Source organism: Tiliqua scincoides, chromosome 4 (assembly GCF_035046505.1).
Source record: "Tiliqua scincoides isolate rTilSci1 chromosome 4, rTilSci1.hap2, whole genome shotgun sequence".
NCBI lineage: Eukaryota > Metazoa > Chordata > Lepidosauria > Squamata > Scincidae > Tiliqua > Tiliqua scincoides.
This window is the reverse complement of record NC_089824.1, coordinates 211,922,138-211,943,529: the sequence shown is the minus strand read 5'-3', so window position 1 is coordinate 211,943,529 and position 21,392 is coordinate 211,922,138. Positions and strand designations below refer to the sequence as shown.

Here is a 21,392-nt window from a genome sequence, read left to right as displayed (position 1 = left end):
TGCTAACACATGATATCAATTTAAGAACTCTCAAAACTTAATCTTACTGTAAAAGTTGACAGAAAAATAACTGGACCATATCTTTTGCTTCTGGTTACTTGATGATAGTGGCCAAGTTTGTCAAGTTTAAGTACTAAATTACTGAACAGGTTTTCACACTTTATTATATTTGTCCACCAAAGTGACAAGCAACAGAAAAAAGAAAACCAAAGACTTTTTAAAATAAATTTGTCCCAACTGTGGAAATCAACGCGAAACCCCACAATGACCGAAACTTCATAGCAGTGCATAATAAACAGTATATATTGAAGGAAGTGTGAATGCATCTTCATAAAGCATACGTAATTCATTTTGTGTGTTGCCCTTCTACGAAAGAGGATGTTGAGAGCAGCACAAATCAATGTGCTACAGCATAGGTTGATGTGTCAGCCATATTGAGGGAAAAACTGCAGCAAAACTTGCTTTCATCAAGTCTGACAGGTGAAATCTTGATATTAGCTATCTCTTTGCATATTTGTAAAATCCAATTCCCAAAATCCAATTTTGCAAAACATCGCAAAAAAATTTTTTTGACACATGCAATTTCTCAATAACTCATTAACATTAGGAAAAAAAGCACAGTAATTTTCAAACAGTAAAAATATAAATGCACTTACTCTGCATTAAATCCATTCACATGCAAAATTCGCATTTGTTTGACAATTGTGCTTTTACCAGATTCACCAGCACCTAGAAAACAAAAATAAATCCATTTCAGAAGAAAGCAGGAAAGATCCAGGGGCACGTGAGTTGCCTCTATTCAAGAAACAAGAATCCAGAAACCTGGGTTATTCACCACAAGACAGAAAACTGAAAGGAAAAAAAGCAGCAATTGCCATTGGAAACTGCAGCTGAAGCTAAAAATAAATGTCCAGCTGAAGTCATGTGTCAGAGCTGAAGCCTGGAATACTTCACTATCCAATTTTTTTTTTCCAGTCTCAACATCAAAACAAGTAGAAAAGGGAAACTAAGGCAGGGGCAATTTCAGTATCTTAGAAGAAAAAGGGAGTCACCTCAAAATGAAGGAAAATGAGTAAATTGCTGCAGTTCACATTAAACACAGCACTTGCCAGTTCTGCAGATTTTACATGCACACACACACACTCCTTATAATCACACCAAAAACTGAAGACAGGCAATTTGAAAACAGAAAGCCCCTTCCAGCACTCTGCTACTGTGCTGTGTAAAAACCTCCTCCTGCTTTTCACCTCCCATCTGCATCCTGAAAGCAGCTTCCCCATCACTTCCACATTCCCTACACCCCCACATGCATACCTGCCAAACTGCACATTGAGCCTGCATCTTGAAAATGGCACCTTGTTCACCTCATGTCCTTCATTCTGCTTCCTACAAGTTATCCGCTTCTCATTCTCCCACTTCACACACAAGAAAGCCCTTTTCTCCTTATCCAGTCAGCATGCTGCACCCATTCAGACTGCATAGCGGAGAGGTAGAATGGCAAAATCGGACTGAGATATTCCCCAGTCAGTGTTCTCTGTACAAAGTTGAGTTTTCTTTTGCACAAAAACAAATTCTCTTGCAAAGGTACAGATGCTATAGGATCTACTTGCAGTTTATTTTCCTATAGAACTAACATGGAGCTCAGAAAGCGGCATTATTGAGAACTAAGCAAGACAAGACTCATGGAGGCAGTTATTTGTGTTCTCCAATGCCAGGCTTTCCCCAGCACTCACTGACAGAACAAGCCTCCATTTTGAGCCTCACATAAAAAACTAAATTTAAGCTGCTATACATCAAAGCACATTTTTCTGGGGAAGTCTCTCCTTTCATCCTTTTCTCTCACTCGCTACATTTGTACAAGCCATCCACATCCCCCTTCAAGCTAACACACTATTTACCACCTCCAAATCTACCTTCTGAAAATTTTACTACCAAGGTGTGAAATCCTCACTCCTGTCCCCCTTTCCTTTATAAATATTGGTGAAAAACAGGTTCAGTAGAATTTCAGCAAGGCAGACATATAATTACATAAAATGTTTGCCAGTCACAACACCGTAATGGGTCAGGTATAATGCCATGCAAAAGAAAATTATCAATTTATCAAAAGCAAGGACTGTTTCCCCCATCCTCCTACCCTGAAGATGCACCAGGATACTCTATTATGGGGGTGATCCTATAACCATCACAGAGCAGTCCTTCAGCAAGTACCAATTTAATTTCACCCTTAACAGCTCTTTCTAGAAAAGACAATTAAAAGGTCCTATTTTCCTCTATTATGTTTTAAAACATAGTGTAAATACAAAGTATAAAATGTGTGCTGTGTCAAATAAATCTACGAACCACTTATACTGAGAACCCCCTAACTGTGCAATCCTAAACATGTTACTCAGAAGTAAGGCTGTCTGTGTTCAGTGAAACTTACTCCCGTGCATAGGACTGCAGTCTTAAAATTTATATAGCCTTGCGGGCAAGCTTGCTAGATAAAAGCTGTTATTTCTATTACCTTATTTTTACTAGGTCTACAACATACGAAATTACTAATGCTGTGAACTTGTGCTTATCACCTATGGACTTCACAATTCTCACTATAACACCAGTTTTCCAGCCATTGGATTATGTGTTTTAAGGATTGCGTATAACTACAGTTTTAATTCACCACATCTATGCCAATTGTATTTACAGTCACATAAGGAACCCATATGCAAATTATGAAGACCCTTCCAACCTTTTCAGAGTAGTTGTCCAATAACCAAGTTTTAAAAGTAAATAAAGTGTCTATATGCTTCTGTTTGGAATATTAAAGCTGCAAAACTGATTTACACCCCAGATTAAAGCACAATTATGTGGAAATAAATCCAGCTGATTTAAAATGGAACTTCCGTTCAAGTAAGTTTCAAGTATGCATTCTTAAGACCACTAACCTTGTGGCAATTCTCTACACATGCACTGTACAACACATTACAGTCAACACATTACATTCCTTTCCACTTAGACTAAGTGGAGAGACCTTAATAAGAAATGCTCCTAAAATTCTTCAATTTTTTAAATTTTAACCGCATCCCTTCTCCACATTACCGATTAAATTAATCTCTCTTCCCCCTGGTATTCCCATAGCAGATCCTAAATTTACACAGTCAATTTCGACAATTCCAAGCACCACCAAATATGTTACACAGCAAGCCTACTTCAATTCTTCCTCCTTCTCCAAAAATCTTAACGTGTTCATAAGCAATACTCCAGTGGATACTACTATTCTTATAAATGTATTTCAGGAAATTGAATGATACTTATTTTGTTAGCTCAGAGGTTTCAGTTGCTCCTTTAGAAGGAACATATAACTGAAAATGCATCAAATAAATAAAATAGGATAACATTTGATATTAAAGGCTATATGGAGCCTTTCCCAGTTTGAAGAGACACTTGGCCAACAGTCTGAGGCTAAGAGGCAAAGAAGGAAGGCCCATAGCCAGGGAGACAGGCCAGGGACAGACTGCACTTGCTCCCAGTCTGGAAGGGATTGTCACTCCCGAATCGGCCTTTTCAGCCACACTAGACGCTGTTCCAGAACCACCTTTCAGAGCGCGATACCATAGTCTTTCGAGACTGAAGGTTGCCAACTATCACTATGGAGCTAAAATTGCAGCTCAATATTCATGCTCTCCAGTTCTGTTTTTCCAATAAAAATAACAAGGAATGGAGGTGTGATGGAACAGCTGGTCACAATATTAAAAATAAACCTTTCCTTCCCCTACCTTCAGAAGCCTCCTTTTCCACTTCCTGTTTTAGTCCCCTTTGTCTCAAAGTCCTCTCAAAAGTATCATATCTTCTCCCACTTATCCAGAGGACCCTCCACTCTTTTCCCACCTCTAATTCTACAGCATACTGCAAAACCCCACACACTTCCTGAAAAGAGGGGGAGGATGTGTACATTCCCAATGAGCAAAAGGGGGGGGGGAGGCCTGCTTCTCAGCATCTCTCCATGTCCCTCTCCATTCATTTCGCTCTCTACCCAGGGTCCATAGAAATGAAGCACCTTAAAAGAAATCTTAGGTGCCCTGCTGCCTCTATTCATTAAATCCTCCCACCAGCACAGCCCCTGCCTCAAGTATACTCCATATATTAGAGTGACTTCCCCCTCAAAACCTATCTTCCCTAAGATTAGGTTACCCCCTCATGCCACACCAGTGCTAGTATGGTCTGGATAGAAGAGTACTCCACACAACCCCTTTTACTAGTTGTTGACTGAGCAGATAAGGGGGAGAAGAGTTAGAAGCAGCACCTTTGGTATGTTAATACCCTTGATGTGTTAACCATGTCTGAGTGCCAGGGAGTCTCCAACATAGCAACTGCAGATAATTTTGGACAACTAATATGCCTTAAGAATTGTTTTTAAAACCCTTTCTATCCCACTGGGGGGGGGGGTGGAGACAACTCCCACTGAGCTTATCTTCCCCTCAAAACATATCTTCCCTAAGAGGAGGTGCCCCCTCATGCCACAGTAGTAGTACTAGAATGGTCTGAAGAGAGGGATACTCCACACAACCCCTAGTTGTACACTGAGCAGGTAATGGGGGGGGGGGGAGAGAGACAGAAACAGCACCCTTGATATGTTAGCCATGTCTGGGTGCCAGGGAGTCTCCAACATAAAAGGGCACAGCAGCTGCAGAGGATTTTGTGCAACTAATGTGCCTTACAAATTAAAAAAACAACCCTCCTTCTGTGTGCCTCCCCCCAAGAGTGTGTCAAGCCCCACTGAGCTTATTACACATGGGGGGGTTCAAAACACCCTCCTCCTGTGTGTGCCCCCAGGAGTGTGTCAAGTCCCACTGAGCTTATTACACATGGGGGGGTTCAAAACACCCTCCTCCTGTGTATCCCCCCCCAGAATGTGTCAAGCCCACTGAGCTTATTACACATGGGGAGGTTCAAAACACCCTCCACCTATGTATCCCCCCAGAAATGGGTCAAGCCCCCTAAGCTTATTACACATGCAGGGGATTCAAAACACCCTTCTGTCTGTCCCCCCAGGAATGGGTCAAGCTCAGTGGAGCTTGTCCCTCCTCCTCCTCCTGTGTGCCCCCTAGGAGTGAGACAAGCCCCCCTGGGCTTATTACACATGGGGGAGTTCAAATAAAGTCCATAATAAATGAGCCACTGAGGCCATTTTCTCCAGGGTGGGGCACACCAGGACACCCCTTCCATGCTGCACCCACGGAGGGAGGAAGAGGGGCCACAAAAAACGGGGGGAGGGACAGGAGGGGGTGACGACCCTCCTCTCCGGCGCCTCAGGGCCCTCAGTGCTACCCCCCCACACACAGGGCGCGAGGCCTAGTCGGCTGCCAGGCCCCCACAGGGCCTTTCCCTCCCCACCACAGGGGGAGGGGGGAGCGGCTTCCTCTCCCTCTCCCCGCCCGGTGGGTGGCCCGGCCCTGTAAAGCCCGGCGAGGGATGCACCTTCCCGGCCTGGCCTGCCCGGTGGGGCCCGCTTCCTACAGCACTACGACAAGGCAGACGGGCGGGCCCCACCTCTCCTCTTGCCCAGTCACGGCTGGGCCGCTGCGGCCACCCAGGCCGGCCCCAGCCCTGCAGGGAAGCCTGGGGGCTGCCGCCTGCTCCCCCACCCACCCCGGGCGCTCTTACCCAGCAGCAGGAGCCGGTGCGTGGCCCGGTAGACCTGCTTGTCCTTCTGCAGCTGCTTCTCGATCTTCTTGTTGGCCTCTCGCTGCGCCTTCTCCTCGTTGCGCTGGTCCTCAGTCTTGCTGTTCCCCAGGCAGCCCATCTTGGGGGGTGGGTGGGTGGGGGGAGAGGGGGTGGGGAGGGGGCACAGTAAGCAGCACCCCGGGGGGCTTGCTGTGGGGAAGGAGGTGCAGGAATGGGTGGGGGAGCCCTCTCTCTCTACTCACCCCCCAGCACCCAGGGGTCTGGCTGTGGGGAAGGGGGTGCAAAAATAGGTGGGGGGAACCCTCTCTCTACTCACCCCCCAGCACCCAGGGGTCTGGCTGTGGGGGTGCAAAAATGGGTGGGGGAAGCTCTCTCTACTCACCCCCCCCTGTTTTTACTCACAGCTGCCCAAATGCATGGGGGCAGAGCACAGCCTACTATGAGGTTGGGGTAGGTGGGGGGGAAGAAGGAGGGTGAGTAGGGGGTAAGACAGAGCGATGACTTTGCTACTGCTCAACCCCAGGCCTGCACCACCTCCTTTCCCCACGCCTCAAACCAGATCCTCCCCCAATGCAGATCTTTTTATATATATATAAATATATATTTCTATATAAAGGACAAAGGGGGGGAAGGTGGGGTGGGATGGGGAAGGAAGGTTGGCAGTCACCAAAAAAAACCACACACTCACAAATCAGCAGAATCACAGGGTTGGACAAGGGGGGGATCTGCCTCCCTTTTTCTTCCTCCTGCTCCCCCCAAACCCTGCAACAGTAGCCAGGAAAAAAAAATAAGTGTGTCTTTTTATATCTCCAGTTTGCAGGCCAGCTCCACTGGTGGGGAGGACAGGATCAGGACCAGGCGCCTCTCTCTGCCCCAGCCCTAGATAATCCAAGGCAGCCAGCAGAGAAGCCTCCCCAAATCCTGGGCAGGGAGGCTCTAGCAGTGTCTCTTTCTTCTTCCTTGGCTGCCTTTGCCTCCTCCTCCTCCTCCTTCTCCTTGCGGGCTGCTGCTTGCCCCTTGCAGGGCGCGCACCGCCTCTCCCCCAAAGGGTGACGCGCCCCAAGGGGTCTGCGCCGCCAACCCGGGCTGGGAGCAAGGAGTCCCCGCTCTCCTCCTCCTCCTCCCTGGGCTGGGTAGGTCTTCCTCCTTGCGGCGGCAGTCGCTGTTTCTTCCTCCCCTAATGGTGGCTGCTGTGCTGCTCCCAGGCCTATTTCGCATTAGGTTTCCAGGCTGCTGCTGCTGAGCCCTCCTTGGCTTCTCCAGGGAGCGGAGGGGGGAGGAGGGGGCGCGAGGGAGAGGAAAGGGGGTCTCCTTCCCAGCCACAGACCCCTCTGCTGGGAGAAGAGGCTTCCCCGGCCCCCTAGTTCATTTTTCCTCCCCTGCCTCGCAGCCTCTGCTCGCCTTTCTCCAGGACGCATTCGATTTTTTTGATGCCGAGGAGGGAGCAGGATGGGGTGGGGCGAGCGCGCTCACACTGAACCCTGGGAGCTCGCCCCATTCACATGATGCCCCAACGTCAGGAGTGGAGTGGCCAGAGGCGCCCTCTTCAAACACCCACTGGGAGGAGATAGGGGCGCGGGCGGGGGCTGTGCGCCTTCGATTGCCTGCGCCCTGCTTGGACGCGCCACGCCCGCTCTGGGGCTTTGGGGCACGTTTCCCTCTTTGCATGCAAGCCTTTGCATGGTGCCTGCAGGGCGCAACCCGGAGCCCTGCCCAGGATCAGGCCCTTCTGCACAGGATCAGGAACCCCTCTGGTGCGCTGCAGTGCGCGCAGCGCTGAACTCTGCGCGTGCCTCGTGTGTGCGATCTTGAAAAGCCTTCCAGAGTTTGGGACGAATTCAGAAATCCAGGGGAGGCAGCAGCCAACTCTATAAGACACTCTGGAGCCCCGGAGGCAATTAAAGCAGGCGAACAGAAATCATCAAGAAGAAAGAATGTCCGGGGGGGGGGCAGGGCTGGGGATCAGGGGTCAGGCTGGCTGATGGAAACTAGGCGGCAGCAGCACTTGTAGCCCACATGTGCCTGGGGAGAGGAAGAGGCCCATGAGAGAGAGCAGAGGAAGGGACACACACACACACCAGAGGCTGTTTTTTTGGGGGGGGGGAGTAGCAGGAGCCTTTGGGAAGTGAACCTGTGCTAGCTGCTGGACTGGGAAGCTCCACAGTAAGGAGTGACTGGCTAATTTTGGGCCCAATCCTATCCAATTTTCCAGTGCTGGTGCCGTTGTGCCAGTGGGGCATGCACTGCATCTTGTGGTGGGGCGGCAGTCACAGAAGCCTCCTTAAGGTATGGGAACATTTGTTCCCTTACCATGGGACTGCATTGTGGCTGCACCAGGGCTGGAAACTTGGATAGGATTGGACCCTAACTAAGCTGTATTTAACACTTAGGCTCTAACACAGGGTTTCTCAAACTGTGGGTCAGGACCTACTAGGTGGGTCACAAGCCAATTTCAGGTGGGTCACATAGCACCTTAGCTGAGCCGCCGCTGAAAATACAGGGTACAGAGCTGCTGGGCAGGGTGGGCTGGAGAGAGGCTTGGTGCTTTGCCCTGAAAAGGTGGGAAGATGGGAAGCTGGAAAGGGGGGAGGGATGTGAGGTTGGAGAAGGATCCAAGTCTGCATTCTGCTTTGACTTCGGAGCTGCAATGTTTGAATTCTGAGCTATGCAAAATAACAACATGAGTGCACTGTGCAATGGGACCTTTGGCTGAATGCAGCTTAAGTTTTAAGCCTGAATTAATGATGTCACTACTGGCCATGACATTACTTCTGGTGGGTCCTGACAAACTGTCATTTTATAAAGTGGGTCCCAGTGATAAAAGGTTTGAGAACCACTGCTCTAACGCACATACACACCCACAAAATCTGCAAATAGGATTACTTAAAAAAAAAAAATTTAATCTGTCCCTGTACCTTTAACAGCAGGTGATGCTTTCCCCATCACCTTTGACTTCATGCCAGGAAAAGCATCACTTGTTTAATTTCTGCATGTCAAACAGCTACATAGGAGCAGGGTCAGGAAAATGGGATGACAACCCTCTTTGCAGAATAAAAATATTTTAATATTAGCAATCTGTCTCAGAAACAAGGAAGTGACAAGGAAGGAAGGAAGAGATCATGATTGCAATGCATTCTGCTTACTGATACATACTATAGAAAAATGGTCATGTCAGGCTAGTGGAAATGAATTCCTAAGGCTTTTTCTAGCCCAAGAGATATCACTAGGGTTTGCATTACCCAGTGCAAGTTCATTGCATTACCCCCAAGATGGACCTCCTCCCATACCAGACCAACCATACAGGATAAATTACGATATCATATGCAGCACCTAAATGCAGTGGCATCACTAGAGTAGGTGTAACCCCCATTGATTTTATTATGTAACTTTATTTTAACAATTAACTTATTTTCATATGTAACAGTACAGGTCACCCAACAAATCAGTAACCAACAAAAAAACAGTGGCCAACTTAATGGCACTCACACAACTGAATAAGAGTTCTAGTATTAGATCTGATACATGGAAATGAGAGCTGACTCGTACTAACACCTCATTGATTTCCTGCTGTGTCATAGCAACACCTCATTGGCTTTCAGAATAATCAGTCTCATTGGTCAGTTTTGAGTTAAAGAAATCCACTTTTTGTTACATAATGCAGTTGTGTTTTCCTTTTCTGGTTATTTGGCAATAACACTTGATATTTCAATGTGGTTTGTTTCAGTGCATTCTGCATTAAATTGCGCATTGAACTGTATATATCATGATGGTATTATTCAAAAATACCAAGATTTTCACAATTTTGATCAGTAGTGGTATGCCCCCGCTGAGTGCTTCTCGCAGTGTGGTCTCCCCCCCCCCGTGACTCCACTGTATACCCCAAACATGCTGTCATTGGTCATTTATTGTGCTGACTTTACAATGCAACCCTATGAATATCTACTCAGAAATAAACCCATTGAGTTCAATAGATTTACTCCCAAGTAAGTGTACATAGAACTGCAGCCTCAGATGTCTTTCCTAGAAGGAAATAGTTCTATTTTGGGGAAACAGTGTTTTCCAAGCATTCAAACTGCAATTTATTATTTCAAGGAAAATGCACTACTTTCCCCACTGAATTAAGGACATTACAATTTCGAGTGCTACTCAATGTGATGCGCAAAGCGGTGGCCCAGGACCAGTGCCAGCTTGCATCCAGTTCACAGGCTGCTGTTGCACAGCAAGTTTCCAAGAAAGAAATAAACCATTAGCAGTTTAGTTAGTAAAAACCATCTTTTTTAATGGTTTGACGATATGGGAGTTCATGGGCCTGTTTGTCCAATGCCTGCTAAAAGGCCTAAAATGTTACAGTTCCACCATTGGCTGCCTTTCGAACAGTAAAATATTCCAAAGCAAGATTTAAGAGGCCTTGCTTCAGAATAATTACCGTAGATACTTACCTATAGTAGGTGAAATTTTTGCCAAGTAATCAAGCTCCAAATCTCACTTCGCCTGATCTCCTGGTCAACCAGAGGGCAGAGGCTTTCAACTCTGAACAGTTTCCTTTCTCAAGCGGCAGACAGGCAGGCGCCAAGTTTCTCAAGCAGCAGGCAGGCACCAGGCAGGCAGGGCAGAGATCCTTTCTACAGCAACTGGGAAATTCCAGTCAAAGTTAACCTTCCTTCTGCAAATCTCCTTCCTTCTGCTACAGCCTGGTTCTGCTTGGCAAATGCTTGCAAAGCAGGTCTGTTTTTTGAAACACCAGGATGGGACCCTCCTTCCCAGGCTACAATTCAGTGCACCCTTACTTAAGAATAACACCCATGGAAAGCAGTGGGTCTACTTCTAAGTAAAAAGGGCTGCAAATAAATGCAGCTGCATCTCTCTGCTGTGAATTGAACTGCACACTGCCAGTTATGTGTTATATGCTGTATGTAGAGCTTCTGGCTTAACACACCGGATACCTTAAAGGTGGATTTGATTTATGGTTCAACCTTTTTCACTTGCATATCCCTTGGCAGCCCATTTCCATAAATTGTACCCTTCCTATTAGCAAAATGTTTGTAATTAGTAAGACAAGCCCTCATCTCCTCCTTATGAAAGCCCAGACTTCATGTATTCATCACATATTTTCTCTTTTCATCTGTCTGAAGAACAGAAGACTCTGCCTTTGCACTGTTTTGCACCAGAAGTGTGCTGAGAAATTCTGGCTGATGGATCACTTTCCATATTATGTTTCAGCTTTTTTACTGTGCTGGTTTTCAATCACTGGTTCATACATGAATTGATGACCAAGAACTAGCTATTGGTGGGGCTTTCACAGCCAACTAGCTACCTCCCTTCCAGGCCTTGCATTCTGGAGCACGGCCTGCCTTTTTCTGCCATTATTCCATTCTTTTTCAAGTACCCCTAAAGGTCCTGTTGAGTGTCCCTAGAGGTACATGAATACCAGGTTGGGAACCACTGGTATGTTGTTTACAGTGCACTTACTCTGATAGTGTTTACAAAAAGGTGGTGAAGACCAGAATTTTTAAAAGAATAAAAATGTATCTTATGATCTTTTACTGTGTTGTTAATAAATTAGAGACTACTGTTCTTAGGTAACAATTAGTGGTAGGTTATTTTTCAGGATCTGGCCTCAGGTAAAATCAGACAAAACTATAGTCAGACACCCCTCTAAGATTAACCCCCCGACTTATCCGAGGGTCATAGAAAATTCCATGATTGTTGGCTCAAAACTTGCCCTCGACTTATCTGTGGGGTCGACTTATAGGTGGTTGTCTGCGGTAGATACGTTCTCTTTTCTTTTTTGCAGTGGTTCTCAAACTTTACACTGCTGCAACCTACCTCAGCAGCAGCAGTAGCTGTGTTGCACCCCAGAATGCTTTGCTGCTGCTGGGTCATGCCAGCCCCACGACCCACCCAAAATCAGGTCACGACCCACAGTTTGAGAACCACTGTTTTATTGTATTTTAATGTTCAAAACTTTCAGCAGGTTGAAGAGTCCTGACTTATTACAAAAGTATGTTTGAGATCTTTCTTGTCCCCCCTCAAAAAAGGCTAGTGTATGAAGCTAGCATATGAACTTGAAATGCAATGGATAAGCATGAGAAGTTGCAGGTCCAACATCTCCTCTGCCATGAGATCTGTGATCTGATACAAGCTACTCTCTGTGAAAGTTTTCCATGTGCAATATGTAAATACTAATGCTGACCTACCTTATTTATGGGATTTATATCCCACCTTTTTCCTGTGGTGGAACTCAAGGCAACATACATGCAGTTTTAAGACAATCAACCATCCAGACACTGACTACCCCAGACCTGCTTAGTTTCTGCAAGCTGACTCTGTCCTGTGCCTTTAGACTATGTTCTGGAAATTTAGGAGGCTACAACCCCTCTGAAAATAGCAAGACTTACTTCAATTGTCCCCAAAGCACTACATAAATACAAGAGGTTATCTCATGAATGCTTATTTTCTAAGCATTGCCTGCAGCATATGCTAAACACAGTTGGAAGAATAATGTGGGTGGAAGCCTTGAGATGGATCCTGGCTGACATGGGAGTGGCCATGGAGACAACAGCAACCACGATGCTCAGGACAACACGGATTGATTCACCCGCTCTGTTCACATAGGAACCCACTGCATGTCAAAACAATCGAGACAAGGAGAAAGGTTGCAGCCCAGTCCACGTCCTGCTGTGTTCATTTTATTGCATTTTTTAAAATGTAAGTTCTGCTCTTCAGAAGAAACCGCAGTGGTTGACAATCCAAAATAAAACAATAAATAAATATAAGGTAATAATTATACAGTAAGAGAAAAAGTCATATTATCAAAGGCTGCTCTTCTAGTGGTGGGGAGGAGAAGCATTCAAAACTATCTTCCACATCTCCTGTGTGAAGTGCTGCAGGCCATTCCACCACTACATTCTGCACTGTAGCAGAACCAAAAATGCAGTCTGGGACATGGTTAGGGGAAGACTAACCTTGCATTTCTTCCCAGAAGCTGGGGGTTACAAGGGGTAAGGAGCAGGCTTAGAGCCCAATCCTGAGCTTGTTGCAATGGCCTTATGCTGGTGCTGGGTGTTGCAAACATGCCATAAGGCACGTCCATGACACTCAGCGCAGGATCAGTGTTGGCACTGCCCAGTGCCAATCTGTGCGGAGCCCAGCAACAGCTGCAAGCCAGCCACATGCCACCCGGAGCAAGGGACAAGCTCCAGATGGCAGAGAGGTTTGTTGGGGGGGGGAGAAGCAGGGTGGGACAGACAGAGCTCTACTCTACCGGATCCAGAACTCCATGTCGGGCTGAAAGTTCAACACTAAGAGCGCAATCCTAACCCCTTATGTCAGTGCTTTCCAGCACTGACATAACAGCAATGCAGCTCTGAGGTAAGGGAACAAACATTCACTTCCTTTCAGGAGGCCCCCATGAGTGACACTCAATTGTAGGATGCAGCAAATGTCCCACTGGCACTGCTATGCCAGTGCTTGAAAGCACTAACATAAGGGGTTAGGATTGTGCCCTAAGTCTCTCAAGTCTGCGCTGGGAAAATAGCCAGTGCAGACATGAGAAGCCCCATTGTAGCTTTGGGGCTTCCCCCAAGGAGACGTCCAGCTGCTTCCCTGTGCTTGATGGATGCAGCAGAAACCATCTGTTAGGGGGACCCCCCCCCCCCACACTTCTACTGATGGCTGTTTTGGTTGTTTGCAATTAATATGCACAACCCCTGACTTCTTTAGAAGTCAGCAGTATGTGTGGAGGTTCATACTTTATTAAAATTAATCTCAAAGATGCAATGCATTCAGGTATACATTTCAGACTTTACATAATTGCAATCTAAGACTAGCATGACTATATCAGTATGCATTTCTTGTGATTTTTGCAGCTATCACAGGTTAGTCTTTCCATTTTACATTATTAACTTCTACCATATATTCAACACAAAATAGGCTTCTCACCTTTAAAGGAAATAAATCTTGCAGCCAATGAAACTGTTTCAACAACCTATTCACAGCATGATCATTTATCTGAAGCCAGCTTAGGGCGCAATCCTAACACTCCAGCACTGAGGTAAGGACAATGCAACTCTGAGTTGAGGGAACAAACATTCCCTTACCTTGAGGAGACTTCCCTGACTGCCACCCAACTGCAGGAGACAGCACATACCCCACTGACAAGGCTGTGTCAGTGCTGAAAAACTGGTTAGGATTTGGGCCTTAAGTACCCAGGGGAGCATTTTTTGAAACACAAAAGCAGAACACTAGAACTCAAGGAGAACACCACCATACATTACCATCCAGTGTTTGAGAATGTCTTGATATCTGCCAATCTATAAAAGCCAGTTCCCCACATTTGGTCTTGCCCACCTAACATCCTGTCACTTTCTAGCATGAGCAACAAGCATGACGTAGCTATGCAGGCAAAAGGCAAAAGCATGGAAATTCTCCATGGCTGGGCTCACCAAGAGCAGGGAAAAGACTTAGCCCCCCAACCCAGTTATGTCTCCAAATGCTCTATTTCAGTGTGGGTCAGGAAAGTGTGGGTCAAGTCGAAAGCCAATTTCAGGAGGGTCCCCATTCATTTCAATATTTTATTTTTAATATATTAGACTTGCTGCTACCATAGCATGTGACTGCATTTGGGGAAATATTACAGACCTGTACTTTTAACAGGCTGCTATGTATATGCTTTTAACAGTGATAGTAAACACTCCTGGGTAAGTGTAGGTAGGATTGCAGCCTAGGATTGTTAAAAATTTCCCTGCTTGATGATGTCACTTCCAGTCATGACATCACTTCCAGTGGGTCCCGACAAGATTCTTTTTCTAAAAAGTGGGTTCCAATGCTAAATGTGTGCGAACCACTGCTCTATTTAATTATCTCATATTAACAACAGTGTTGCACTTTGACACACAATTGTAGTGAGGCTTCCACCCTGACACCCAGTGGTCCAGCCATCACACAGATCCTGTTTTAGATTGTATTTGAAAAGAGACAAAAGGAGAAGTGGATAAGATTCTCAGTGACAGTCACCTAGACTTACAGAGAGGCTGAGGGTGGAAAACTGCCAGCTCCCAACACTTTAGAAAGGAAGCAAAAGTTGCCATCTACCTTGAGACTATTTTTAATTTTCTTGGCCAGCAGACCTTTCCAGATTTAATGCACTTTGATTTTAAAGTGCATTAAAATCAGTTAGACTAGTAGTTTGATTTTTAAAAAGGTAGCAATTCTGTGTGGGAAAAGGCTTCAAATTCTGCTTTGAGCTACATATAGACTAGACATGTTGCTTGGATGAATTACCATAAGTAGCAGGGCAATTAAATGTTAACATCTTTTCAGCAAATTGAACTCTTGAGGTGTCATGCTTTTTTGCTTCTTTTTTTTTTTTAAATTTGGCTACATAGTCTTGAACCAGGAAGCTTAAAGCTTGGTGGGCCAGGCTAGATGAACATTTATGCTGTATGCTGTACATTTATGCTGTATTATAATGCCGTTGTACAAATCTATGGTAAGGCCACACCTGGAGTATTGTGTCCAGTTCTGGTCGCCGCATCTCAAAAAAGACATAGTGGAAATGGAAAAGGTGCAAAAGAGAGCGACTAAGATGATTACGGGGCTGGGGCACCTTCCTTATGAGGAAAGGCTACGGCGTTTGGGCCTCTTCAGCCTAGAAAAGAGACGCTTGAGGGGGGACATGATTGAGACATACAAAATTATGCAGGGGATGGACAGAGTGGATAGGGAGATGCTCTTTACACTCTCACATAATACCAGAACCAGGGGACATCCACTAAAATTGAGTGTTGGGCGGGTTAGGACAGACAAAAGAAAATATTTCTTTACTCAGCGCGTGGTCGGTCTGTGGAACTCCTTGCCACAGGATGTGGTGCTGGCGTCTAGCCTAGACGCCTTTAAAAGGGGATTGGACGAGTTTCTGGAGGAAAAATCCATTATGGGGTACAAGCCATGATGTGTATGCGCAACCTCCTGATTTTAGGAATGGGTTAAGTCAGAATGCCAGATGTAGGGGAGAGCACCAGGATGAGGTCTCTTGTTATCTGGTGTGCTCCCTGGGGCATTTGGTGGGCCGCTGTGAGATACAGGAAGCTGGACTAGATGGGCCTATGGCCTGATCCAGTGGGGCTGTTCTTATATTCTTATGTTATGTTCTTATGCTACTGACAATGGCCTTGGCTAGGAGACCCTGGTCTAGTGTCACAATGTGAGAGAATGTGTGGAGCATGGAGACTGTCCTGGTAGACTGGACTTTTATGTTTATTTATTATATTTATATTCCCATTTTCAGCCAAGATTGTCTCTCAGAAGTAGTTTACTGTTAAGCCACACCCAAGTACAATATAGTTTAGGTTGTGTTGGTGTGTTGGGTCATCTCTTTTGGCCCTGGAGCTTGATAATCAGTCTAGGTTCCAGGTTCTTCCCTCTAGAGGGGGAGGGAAGAAGTTGCTGCAAGAGGCAACCTGATGGTAAAAAAGTTACTGTCCTGCTCCTGACACTGCAGCAAATGAGCTCAAATGCTGAATCCCCAACAGAGATACACACTTCACTGCTTGTGTCCAATTGCCTAACCCAGGGGTGCTCACACTTTTTTGGCTCGAGAGCTACTTTGAAACCCAGCAAGGCCCGGAGATCTACCAGAGTTTTTTTTACAATGTTCGCACCATCATAACATATAACATTTATGTGTACAATGTATGTTGGTGTACCTTGAGCCCCACTGAGTATAACAGGACTTACTCCTGAGTAGACATGCCTAGGATTAGGCTGTGAGGCTGCAATCCTAGCCACACCTACCTGGGAGTAAGCCCCATTGAGTACAATGGGCCTTACTCCCAGCGTTTCCTCCCAGATCTACTCCGCAATCTACTCATTTTGCTTTGCGATCTACTGGTAGATCGCGATCCACCTATTGAGCACCCCTGGCCTAACCCATCAGCATCCTTTTGTCACATTTCCAGCAACTGTGTGGTAGGTATTATTGAAAACCCACTTTAAAAATCAGAACTATTAATATGTTATTTAAAATACTGTATCCTATCTAGGACCCCAGGGCAGCTACCAACAAAGTCAATGACACAATAAAAAGCAGAACCAACAAAGCAACACAAACAAACCAGTCGTCCACAACAAGCAAGTAGAAAATGAATCACAATAAGAACAAAACGACATTTGTTCATTTATTTCAATTGTCTTCAAGCCTGAACACCCCTGAAAAAGTAGTGTCTGGACCAGCTAGTGTCTGGACTGCTAAAAACAAGCAGAGAAGGAGGCATTTACTCATTCCGAACAAGCCAAAAATGCAACAGACATTTAAAACATCCAGATGCGCCCCATTTTTTTCTCATTGTACCAGAAAAATTCTGAGCGCATGCCTGAATTTAATGTATGCATGCATGGGCAAAAATATAATCAATTGCTTTTTAATTTACAGTTTTTTGGAGATTTGCAAATACAAGATACACAAAATAAAGCACTAAACAATGTTAACTTGCCTTTTTCAGTTATAACACGCCAAAATATTTTTGATGCTCCACAATCCTTCTAGACAGTCACAGGAAGGGATCGAGCCAGCCCAAAAAGAGTCAACACCTGGGAACAGTATGTAAGAACTGTCCTGGAGGTGGCTCCCCCAGCCTGAGCTTCTCATCTTGAGAGAGGAGCTGCTAACAGATGTGCCTCAGGGCACAATCCTAACCCAATTTCCAGCACTGAAATAAGGGCAATGCAGCTCCTAGATAAGGAAACAAACATTCCCTTATTTTGAGGAGGCCTCTGTGAGTGCCCCGCAACTGCAGGATGCAGCACATGTCCTGTTGGCACAGCTATGCAAGTGCTGGAAAGTGGGTTAGGATTTGGGCCTCATAGTATCATGCTACTAAGAAGATAAGAACAGCCCCACTGGATCAGGCCAATCTGCCCTGAAGATGACCAGCAGCAGTGGCGTAGCTGGAGGGGGGTGGAGCGCTCAGGCTGGCGGGGAGGCTCAGCGGGGCGGGCAAGCGGCCCCTCCCTTCAGAGCCATTCCCGGCAGGGGGAACCGTATGGCCACCAACCAGCAGTCTGCTGTAGGATATATTATCTACCTTTGATCCTTAAATCCTTGTTTGTCTCTTCCAGAATCTCGAACCCTGGCTTTTTGGAAGATAGCTTACCTGCTCTGGAACACAGCCACCAACTTGTTTTGACCATGCCATTTGCTTCAAACCTTGCCAGGCCATGACATTCTGTAATCTGTAAGATCTCAGGCAGTCTGCAGACCATTATTACTGCACTTGTGAGCACTCCCAGCACATGTACAAACAGGTGCTCATAGCATCACATCCTTTCCAACAGATTTTCCAGTGATTTTTCTCTGTCTCCAAGGGGTAAGAAATCACCCACATTTCACCTTGCATTGAGTCTGTATCTGTGTTAAGCACATAGCAAAAACACATTCTGTACTGCACACAAACTGCTAAAAACACTCATCTGCATTACCTAATTTTCTGTCCCAGGGCTTCACTTAGTTAACCTCTGTATTGTTAAGATTTACTAATACTTTATAGGTCTTGGATCTATTTCCTCTAGCTCCGTGTTTCTCAAACTGTGGGTGGGGACTCACTAGGTGGGCTGTGAGCCAATTTCAGGTGGGTCCCCATTCATTTCAATATATATATTTTTAAATAAAGTAGACGATGCATTTGGGGAAATGTTACAGATCTATACTTTTAACAGGCTACTATGTATATGCTTTGAACAATGAAAGTAAATGGGACTTACTCCTGGGTAAGTGTGAGTAGGATTGCAAGCTAGGATTGGAAAAAATTTTCCTGCTTGATGATGTCACTTCCAGTCATAACATCACTCCAGGTGGGTCCTGACGGATTCTCATTCTAAAAAGTGGGTCCTGGTGCTAAAAGTTTAAGAACCACTGGTTTAGCTTTCCACAAGATTTATTAGTCAAATATTGTCAGTTTTATACATCTATTCTGATGTATTTAATACTGTAATTGAAAGTACCAGTAAAGAGGAATTATTTAATCAGAATATGAGCAGAAGCATCAGCAAAAAATAACAGTTATAATATAAGCAATTGCCACTTGAGTCAAAGAATCCTGAAACTCTGATCCCAAAATAATAGGGAACATTATTGGAGCACCAAGGGCATACACTTTTGCCATGCAGTAATTTGATGGGCAAAAGCACTTTGGCTTTGCATTCAGACTGCTGGCTTGAACACTCTTTCCTCTAATGTAGACAAACCTTGGATGGGAGGATGTGTTTTGCAGAAAGGGAAACTTGGCACACCAGCTATTTGAATATATACTGACAACTGAGTCATTGTTAGGAAAGCCCTCGCCTTTGCGTGTGATGGAACCAAATGCCTCGCTAAGTGCCAGACCTGAATTAAGTTTGTGATGAAATCGTCATGACAGACTTTGCACCTGCCCCAGGTGTAGAAGAAAAAAAGCTCGTGTTCCAGTCATCCTCTATTTCAGAGACTCCTAGGACTGAATACAGCTGCAGTCCTGTATACACTCACCTGGGAATATGGCCCATTGAACTTTGTGAGGCTTACTTCTGAGTAGATACACCCAGAATTGTACACAATGCAGTGGTAACCCAAGGAAAACAATGCTGCTATCTCCTTCCCTAAACTTTCACTGACCTGCAGTAGAATCATAGCTTGTAGTACTGCATGAAAGGAAAATGAACTATCTGTCTGGTTTCTTAAAACTGTAAATCAACCAATGGAAAGGTCACTGAAGAATTTTTGTTTATCAGTAAGCTATCTTAAGGGTCTTCCCAAATACATCATCATAATTCCTTCTCTTTTTTTAATTTATTAAGACAACTAAAATTAACAAACCACTTTGTTGTCGGTATAATTCCACTGCTTTGTATGGTGTAGAAGAACCTGTCCCTGTTCTTCCCCAACCAGAAAACTCCTGAAATGTTCTTTAAATGCAGCAGTGCCATTTAGTGGAGGGAAGGAGAGCAAATATTTTAGTAAAGGAAGCAAGAGTCAGAAAAATTCAAATTATTTATTTGGCATATACGTAGAGTTAATTTTTCTTTAAGTGTATTTTAAGATCATGTAATTTTGTGAGTGTGATAACAGTCAACACAGGGGCAGTTGCTTTCTCAACACAGGGAAATTGCTCCCCTTCTCACCAAAGGGATTTGTGCTTTGGCCATGCATACCTAGTAAAGTAATAACAATGGAATTATTTATAACAATTGTCATTTAGCATGTAGAGCCAGTGAACTGGCCAGAAATACAAGTGGATTCCAGGAATAATCACAGATTGAAACCCAGAGGTCAGGAGAGGGGCTGTGCCCCCAATGGTGCACCTGTCAATATGGAACTTGGTAATAATGTCAACAATGATGTCACAACCATGTATTTTGAATCTATTTACACATGAAACTACTGTATGCTTGAAACAGACCATTTAAGTCACTATTATCTACACCAGGGGTGTCCAAACATTTTAGCAGGAGGGCCACATCATCTCTCTGACACTGTGTCAGGGGCTGGGAAAGAAAGAATTAATTTACAATTTAATATTTGAATAAATTTACATAAATGAATATATTAGAGATGGAACTTATATGAATGAATGAAGGTCTTGGAATAGCTCAAGGCCCATAAAAGGCCTTGCACAAAGCAAGGCCAGCCTTTCCTTAGCTGCTACTGCTGCATCACAGATGTGATACAGCAAGTAGGGGAGGGAGCCCTCGTCCTACAGCTCAGATGAGAGGTTGAACAGTTGTCCTCATGCTGAGAGCAGTTGCGTTGGTCCAGTACAGGCTCCAGCAAGTCTCCAGAGGGCAAGAGGCTCATTGGAGACTGGGGGCTCCCCAAGGGCCTGATTGGGAGCTTCTGAGGGCCACAAGTGGCCCCCGGGCCGGGGTTTGAGCACCCATGGTCTACACTGACTGGCAGCAGCTCTCCTAGTTTCAGTCAGGGATCTCTCCCAGCCCTACCTGGAGATGCTGCCAGGGATGGACAAAGAACCTTAATTATGCAAATTATGCAAAATTAAGGCAGACAAAGAACTACTGAGCCCTATCCTCAGTATGAAGGAGATGCTGCAGTTTAGGATTCTTGAGAAACTGGGTACTTAGGCTTAAATAGCTCAAACCTGAAGAGCAGCAGCACTGTTCTGTTGCCCAAACAAAGGGATAGACCACCAGTCTGGCCAATGTGAAGTCTTCCTACTGCCTGCCTTTTTAGGATCACACACTTTTATTCTCTGCATTTGCGCCAATCGAAGGCTAACAGGGCAAACCTGGTCACTCAAACATCAGCCCTACTGAGTTCAGTGGGACTCACTGCCACCTAAGTGTGTATAAGATTGCAGCCTCAAGAGGTCTGACCATACACCGTAGGTTTCCACTTTGAGAGGCATGACCTGCATGCTTCAACACCAACAACAACCTGACTACAAGAAGGAAACTGCAAAATCAATGTATATAACCCAGCATTTGCAGCTGATGGTCCAAGCACCACCACTGTCTGCTCGATATTGTATTGTATTGGCAACCTTCAGTCTCGAAAGACTATGGTATCGCGCTCTGAAAGGTGGTTCTGGCACAGCGTCTAGTGTGGCTGAAAAGGCCAATCCGGGAGTGACAATCCCTTCCACACCGGGAGCAAGTGCAGTCTTTCCCTGGTCTGTCTCCCTGGCTATGGGCCTTCCTTCTTTGCCTCTTTGCCTCAGACTGCTGGCAAAGTGTCTCTTCAA

The 21,392-nt window shown here is 45.3% G+C and overlaps 1 protein-coding gene across 2 annotated transcripts in view; it reads right to left on the bottom strand.

Annotated features, from left to right (window-relative positions):
• GNAS (GNAS complex locus) overlaps window positions 1–7,105 on the bottom strand; it is a 163,602-nt gene extending 156,497 nt beyond the window's left edge. Inside the window, exons 1-2 of one of the 2 annotated variants that reach the window (XM_066623104.1) lie at window positions 5,641–7,105; window positions 657–729 (exon numbers count right to left, since the gene is read on the bottom strand). In XM_066623104.1, coding sequence (XP_066479201.1) covers window positions 657–729; window positions 5,641–5,779 — 212 coding nt within the window. In that variant the 5' untranslated portion in view covers window positions 5,780–7,105. The remainder of the gene's footprint in view (window positions 1–656; window positions 730–5,640) is intronic. The other variant, XM_066623105.1, reaches the window with a different exon arrangement.
• Between the last annotated feature and the right edge of the window lie 14,287 nt (window positions 7,106–21,392).